This window comes from Tupaia chinensis, unplaced genomic scaffold, assembly GCF_000334495.1.
Source record: "Tupaia chinensis unplaced genomic scaffold, TupChi_1.0 Scaffold144062_1, whole genome shotgun sequence".
Classification (NCBI taxonomy): domain Eukaryota; kingdom Metazoa; phylum Chordata; class Mammalia; order Scandentia; family Tupaiidae; genus Tupaia; species Tupaia belangeri.
The window spans coordinates 179266-187488 of record NW_006203915.1 but is presented as its reverse complement, the minus strand read 5'-3'; the positions used below and the strand labels follow the sequence as shown (position 1 = coordinate 187488).

The 8223-nt window shown below is 38.0% G+C and overlaps 1 protein-coding gene across 1 annotated transcript in view; it reads right to left on the bottom strand.

The window, feature by feature from the left end:
• The window catches only part of LOC102479432 (glutamate receptor 3-like), a gene marked incomplete at its 3' end in the record, with an annotated part of 226257 nt that overhangs the window by 67003 nt on the left and 151031 nt on the right, over positions 1–8223 (bottom strand). Inside the window, 1 exon segment of the mRNA XM_014583127.2 lies at positions 2749–2940. Within this exon segment, the coding sequence (XP_014438613.1) occupies positions 2749–2940 (192 nt within the window).

Sequence of the window (8223 nt, the reverse complement as noted above, 5' to 3'; positions counted from 1 at the left end):
GTCTCTCTCTCTCTGTCTCTCCAGTGAGTGCACATGTCCTATAGCAAAAATCTCTCTCAAAAAAAAAAGGGAAAAAAAGGGAAAGAAATATCATGTTGAAGCTGTTGCTAAATTTAAATAATTTGTCTAATGAAAATTTGTTTTTATGTAAGTAAATAACAGTAAATTCTTGATATTATATGAATAGGCTTCAGCAGAGAGTCACAATCTTAAACCTTTGAGAAAATACATGCTTTCACTATCACGTAATATGGCTATAGGCACTCTTTGGCCTCTGGATAGAAATAGAAAAATTGTGGGACCAGCAGATGGTATAATAGTTACATTGCTGGACTCTTATGTAGTTGACCACAGTTCGAGTCTTAGACCCGGTTGCTTAAACTCACGCTGGGCGTGTGTGTGTGCATGCCCAAGATCTTGAGAGGAGAATGGAGGAGAAGGAATTGTGGCATCGGCATCCTCCCTGGGGGGGTGATTTATCGCTTTCTGTCTCTCTCTGTCTCTCTCTGTCTTTCTGGCAAGCGCACGTGCTGTATAGCAAAAACCTCTTAAAAAAAAAAACAGCAAAATTGCAGAGGAGCTTATGGAAAAGTGATTGTTCAATATCCATCCATTCACCCATCCATCTAGCCAGCTCTCTAACAATACATCTGCCAGCTACACTGTTGGACACTGGAGATTTAACAGTGTACAATGTAAACCTGACCCCTACCTCACAGAACTTTTGACCCTAGTGAGAACTTCTTAAATGTAGAGAGAACAGTCATGAGCTGATTGTTTCATGGCAAATTTTTCAAGGAGGAAAAAAGGAGAAATGAAATTAAGCCTTACTCTTTACCTGGGTATTGCTAAATCTTTTCTTTGAATGATGTTCCCTGAAAAATTGTGTAGAAAGTAGTTTGAGGGATACTGTGAATGTGCAAGGAAGGTAAACTAGTGCAATGTGAAAAGAAATAACAGAGGTTTTGAATAATATCAGTTTAGGTTTCCTGAAAATGTGTAGTAATAATTATTTTTTCCTATCGCACTTTGTACCTTTTAAAGCAATTATACCAACCATGTGAGGTAGAGCAAATTCTATTTTCTCCATTATGTAGATGAGTAAATTGAGGCATAGAAGTCTATTGAGAAGTCAGAACTCTACCTGCTGCTTTTTCTATTACATAATGCTAAAAAATCCAATTCCAGTACAAAGTTCTAAAAAACTGAAAAGACTAAACAGGATATAAGAAATTCTAGAAGCCAAAGTCACTAATACAAAAGAAAGAAAACAAAGTACGACAAGGAGGATGTTCCTCTGCTTTGGGCTATTAAGTAGGTCACCCACTAAAAGGCTATTTTGGTATAAAATTTTAGAGGGCATGTAGTACATACACCAGCATCACTGACCTGATTCTTCACTTTCAAGATCTAAGAAAATCAAAAGAAGTTTTTTTTTTTCTTTATGCGAGGGGTGGGTGGTGGTGGGTGGGAGTTGGATCATTTGTGTAACTGAAGAGAATGTTGGTTGGGACACATGATTTAACCTGGCTAGTGTTCTAGATTCTTCTGTGAGATATGATGCTGTTCTTAACAAGGAGACAGCTTTGTATTTTTATGATGTAGAGACAAGAAATTTCCTTCCTTCCTCTCTCCCTCCCTTTCTTCCCTTCCTTTCTCCTTCCATCTCATTCTTTCTCCCTCCTTTCCTCTCCCATGTTCTCTTCCCTTCCCTTTTCTTTTCTTTTTCCTTTCTTTTTTTTTTTCATTTTCTTCTTACAGGAGCATATCTGACAAATTATTAATATTTAATTTGCTATAAAACAGCTCTCCCAGGCAATGGCTGCTTGCTGGAAATTCAATCTCTGAAGCTTTTTTGGCCCCCAGGTACACTGAGATCGAATTAGAATGGAAATGTTTCCCTTACAGTTTTGTTTATGGCAGCATGAGCACTTTGTTATTAACTGGTAAATTGAGACTCTTAAGGAAAAGTATAAATTTTCACTACATTTCAGTTTGACTCTTTAAACAGAGTATCCATTTGTTTGAGAGTGAAACATTTCTTTGAATAGTTTTTGTCTTAAATTGACATATCTAAGCTTAATAATGAATATATTCTGGCCCATTGAATTGTAATCCCCTTAGTCTTATTCTTTTTACTTTGTTTACATTTTTAAAACTGATTGTTTCTTATATGCCAACCTCCTTTAAAAATAATCTTAAATTATATCCACTCCCATCTCTGGAACAAGAAGGATAATCTGCAAAAAATATCAACAAATTCAAACGTGGTGTGTACTGCCTTGATACTGTCTACCCATACTCATCAAGAATGGCTGGTGATCTTTGCAAAGGTTTGGCAATAGTGCATATTCCAACAGTGAGGCTCCTGACACTAAAACCCCACCCCCCTGCCCTGCTTCATCCCTTGTCAATTCTCTGTTGGGAAGAAGGTTTTGGAAAAGAATGGAATTACTTTGAAATGGTCAGTCTATGAAATAGAGGTGTGGAAGGGTGTGTTTATTTGATCGGTAACATTAAATTATAGAGACTTCCAGATTAATCGTGGTATGCAACTTTCAACTGCTTAGACTTTTCTTTCTTTCTTTTTTCTCCCTGTGGCTAGTGGGGAGGAAAAACGGATTAGAGAGACTATCAAAAACTGTTTGCACATTTAGTCTGCTGGCTACTTAATTTATTAGCAGATATGGGAACTGCCTCAGGCTGATGATTTAACATGTTGGCTGAGGAGGGGAATAAATCTCAAACGTACCTGTTCCAAAATTGTGTTAATCCTTTCGACTTCGCAGTCAATCAAGTATCGCTTTTCCTGCCTCCTGTCCATTTCTTCAATGATGCGCCTGAATTCTTGGACATCTTTTATGTTTCCCACAGACCTCGCTGTCACTTGCCAGTTGTTTTGCACTGCTGCTTCCATAATCGCTTGGAGGATGGAAAATCCTAAAGGCAGGAAAAACAGCTACAGTGATTTTTTTTTCTTTAAAATTTTTATGTATCAAAGATTCTACTGAGTTTGTATTCACAGTCCATTGAGTCTCTTTGAACCCTATCCATTGTGGAGAGCAAACTTACTCATGACCTTGAGCTTACCCTTCCAGACAGTCGACATCTTCATTTTGTTTTAAAGGAATGAAGATTATACAAGTTGAAGGCACCAGTCTAGGTGTTTATCAAGTCTGTACCTAAGAAATCACACTTGAATTATAGTGCCTTTTTTTTTTGGCAAACTTAAAAATAATAATTTTACTTAATTTTATTTATTTATTTAACTTTGACCAGAGAAGGACAGAGTGATAGAGAGAAAGTGAGAAAGCAAGCCACCAGGTCCGGGACTCGAATCACAGTCACCCATGTGGGAGTCCAACGCCCTTAACCACCATGCCACTTGTCGGCCCCCCTAATTGTTTTTATTGACAAGCATTATCAAACTATCTATGGAATGAATTCCAAGAACAACTTCCTTCTGTCTGGATGTGTTCCTTCCTATTGGAGCTGAAGCTTATTTATTCTATCTTCTACATACACTTTCTTCAAAATTAGAAATAAATTTAGTACAGATAGAACCTCATTATAATGTGGGTGATCCTTATATGGATGTGACTATCCAACAAGGTAAATCATGCCTTCCAAGTAAAATAACTCTATGAAAATTTGACAAAGTCTGCAACAAAGGTATCATATGTGTCCCTTGGTTACACAATTATGAAAAGTTCAATCATGTTAGCCTTTGTGAGTTCATCCCCTTCTTCAGTGAAGTTTACCAAGAATCTCTGGCTCCTTTTTAGCGAATTTACATCAGAAAACTATTAGCAACTAATGCCCTGGACCTGTGGCTGAATGGAAAAGGGGAAAAAGTCTGATGCTTGAGCTTTGGGAAATCTTTTCAGAGTTAAGGTTTGAGAAGTCAGAAACAACAGCATACTTGAAGTATGAGCTATGAGAATAGCATTCATGTCTCTAAAGTTATAACATGTCTTTAGGTTTGCTTCTTAAATGAATTCATAATCTGAGTATAATTTTATTAGGATACTGTCAAAAGAAACTCCCTTCCTCCCATACATTTAAATAGTTTTTCATTTATATTCAGGTAATGACTAATGGAAGTGGGTGACAGGGTTGATTTGCAAAGCCAAAATGATCCATGGCATATCAAGTTGACCACTGGAGGAGTAGAGAGTGGAGGAAGATCGTGTTGCCCTTTGAATGCATTCCAGATTCTGTGCTATCTTGAGCTTACCCTGTAGTGTAAGCAGGCTATGGTTTGGAATCTTCTTCACTGTACCATAGAAAATGGTATTGACATTTGGAGAGCACGCTTCAGGGAGATGGCAGTGGTGACTCAGCCGGTCATTATGACTCCTTTGTGTGCTCGGTGTATGCAGGAAGAAGATCACAAATGAGACCCAAGCACTTGGTAATTTCCAAATGAGCAATTTCAGCACAGGAGCTCAAAATTACAGATCAGAGTAAATTACCATTGCTTTAAATGTTAATTCTTACTCTTTTTTAAACCAACCACGCATATTTATTTCTCAGATTTACATTTTCGTGTGGGCTTTCGATGTGCTCTCTGCTTCAGTGGGAGTTGAGGGCACATGGTGGGCCAAGGCATGGGATTAAGAAATAAACATAGGAAGAAAGAGATTAAAGCATTTGAAAATCTTTCTTAAGCAGTGTACAATGAGGCCTCATTATTTTGAATCCTGCTAATTAAGAATTTATGAAAATTCAGCAAGGACTGGGTTGAATTTTACTTCTGTACTATTTATGAAGAAAACATTAGCTGAATAATAATGGCAATGAAATTAAAGAGGGAGTCTTTGATATACTTAATGCAAACTTTTAAAAAGAACCTTTAGCACACTGCAGGTATTCATATGTTGAGTCAAAATTTGCACTGTTGTAATCTCTATCCATTGGCCCCATTCCACCACTTTGGATGACAAAGGACAAGCTTAATCCCTTTTTCATGCGACAATCCTTCACATTTTTAAAGACAGTTAACATGTCTCCCTTAACATTTTTTCCTTCAGGTTAAAGGTGTCCCAATTCTTCAACTATTACTTATAAGACAAGATGACAAGCTTCCTCCCTATTCTGTCTCTCTCCTGTGGAGATTTGTCAATATTTTATTAATCCTGATAATTCAGATGTGATCTGACCAGGTGGATAACAATACAATTTTTGCTTACTTTGATGTGGATTGTTATTTTAGCAGCCTAAGCTTGCTAATGTTTTTAAATGGCCAATTTACATTGTTAATTAGAATCAACCTTGGATGAACTAAAATGTCTGTTCTCCCCATAAAACCTCTCCTCTGTAACAACTATCCATCCATATATCAAGATCCATTGCATTCTAACATGTTTTTATCTCCCTTTCTTTAACCCCTCACCACATTCCAGTCTCTACTACTCTCCTGTTCTCAAATTCATTCATATCTGGAAAATGGCCTCACCCAGTTCAAGGCAACTGCAATTGTCTGTCTCTTTACTGGGCACACCTTGCTACCTGTTGGCCTTTCTGGATGATTCACTTCCCCAATAAAGCTTCCTTTACTGGCTTTTCTTTAATTTCTCCAGAGATGAGTAGATATAAATGTATAGTAAATCAATTATAAGTAATGTGAAAACTGGTCTAATGAATGTTGTTTTATATTTAAAAATACAAAATAAAACTGGATAAATCATAGTACATACATATTGAATAGTCTGCTGCTGTTAAAATATAGCTCAATCTGAATATACTAACTAAAGATTTCCGCAATGTAAAAACAGAAAATAGCATAAATGGTATAATTCCATATATATATATAATATATATATATATATAACAACAACATAATGTTTATGTATGGATGAAAAACATCTCAAAGAATTGCTGGGAGTTTACCTTTGAGGTATAAGATTATTAAGAACTGCTTTGATCATCATTTTTTTTTGTTTGCTTATTTCTTCCATGAACAAGAGAGAACCAAAGAGATAGCATCCCCAACAGGGTCTCCATACCTCAATCCATTCCCAGCTTCAGGCTCCACCCCACCACACCCCCAAGATCATGGGCACACACCTGCCTGGTGTACTCAGGAAGGTCTCCAGACATGAACCAGGAACCTTCCCATGTGGGTCAATCTCACAGAGTGCTATGCTTTACTTCTGCTCCACCACCCAGCTCTCTTTCATTATAATTTATTTGTGTAATGTTTGACTATTTTATAAGAAGGAGGCATTATTTTCTGTAAGTATCAATAAAGAAGAAAAAGCGCATCTCATACTGTTCTATTAGAACATAGGCTCTTGCAAGACATGGATGACAGATGAACACTCCTCTATATGCTGCTTACTTCCACAAACAAGAGGCTTCTTGCCGAACATTGATTTAATAGATCTTTTTGTATTTTTGTTCTTTTAGCCATGTGAGTGTATTACTTATTCAAAAATTAAGTCAAAAAAGCACAATGATGTTTTTAATGAGTGTGTGTCTGGGGCCTCCTGGGCTATGAGCTTGCTCACACTTTCTGAGTAAGGCAGAATGTGACTTAACACTGCAGTGTCTTTTACTGTGCAGTTTCTCTCTGTGTCTGCTTGAGCATGTGGCTGTGTACTATAGAATCCTAGGAGGAATGGTCACTTCAGGTCAGTACATGTCAGAGAACAATGCAAAAAAAGCTTTTATTTGTTTTCATACCTAATTTATTGAAGTTTGACTGTTCCATGTTGCAGCTAACCAGAGAAAATAAATATGAGCTTGAGAGAGAAGAAAAAGAAAAAAATTTGCCTCGGGAGGCAGGGCAAAAGCATGGGTTGGTACTTGTAGGAGGTGAAGTATATAACAAAGCCCTGGCTTTGTAAAAATAAGCCTGCTGTTTTAGCAGCTTCAGAATTGTCATCCACTCTGTGTGAGCTTTAACATGCCCAACTTTGCAACACTGAAAGCTACTTTTATTTGAGCAGCAAATTCTCTCATCCTGAATCCTCACCACCGTTGCTGTCTACCATCTTTTCCTTTCTCATTTTAAACAATGGGAGGTAGTAACATAAGTAACTGGGCAAATGTTAGACTGCCATCTGCATTTGATCAAGATAACAGAAGCATGACAACAGAGAAGTGCCAAAGCAATTATGGATGGAGAACTGGGCCATAGTTCTGACTAACCTAATCTTACTGTACTGGTCATTGGGCTACTCTTGGCAAAGGAAAAACATCATGGTAAAAAGTAGTGCACTGGATGCTTTCTGTACCACCTAGATCTTACTTCAGCATCAACGGACTTAGTCTTCCAGCTGTTGGGAAAGCTGTTGGTGGAAGAGAGCTACCGGCTTAAGGTTATGCCCCTTCTTGGGGCAGCCTGCATCCAATGATTGCTTGGTTGCCATAGGGTGAAAAGGCACAATTTCCTGACCCTGGATTGGATAACTCTAAAAAGTTATCCCAGCTGTAGACCTCCCTGAAAGACAGGCTAAGGCCTTGTTATGGCTGTACCACAATTCATCTTTTCCTGCCCAAACCTATGTCCTTTACTTCTATATGTGTTGATAGAGTAATTCCCAATAAACTTCTTGCATGTACATCTCTACCTCACAGTCAGCTCCCAGGTGACTCAATCTGTAACCGTTGGGGTCATTGGAAAAGTCAGGATGCGTTTTTCTATGCAAAATGTATCATGAGTTTTCTGATGACCCCATATTATGTGGATCTCATCACAGCGATGACAATGGATACAAAAAGATCTCAAATTTGCAATTGTCAAAACAATTTTCATGAGATAAAGAAGGCCAAGATTTTGTTCAATATACAAAGCGAAAAACCAGTCTATGCTGAACAAATGTAGTATTTGACCTGAAAACACAGAAGGACAATAAACAAAATATTGACATATGGAAGTTGGTAATGAAGAAACCCAGGAAAATATAATTGAGAATAGTTTTCTTTTTTTGGTGGGGGGGGGGGAGAGATTTTCACTATAGGGTGCGTGCACTTGCCAGACAGACAGAGACATAGAGACAGAAAGCAAGAAATCACTCCCCGGGGGGATGGTCACGCCGCAATCCCTTCTCCTCCATTCTCCTCTCGAGATCTTGGGCACACATGCACATGCGCCCGGTGTGAGTTTTAAGCCACCGTGTCCAGGACACGAACCGTGGTCGACTACGTGGGAGTCCAGCGACATAGCCATTATGCTTACTGCTGGTTCCTGAGAATAGTTTTCTTATTTCTGATTTG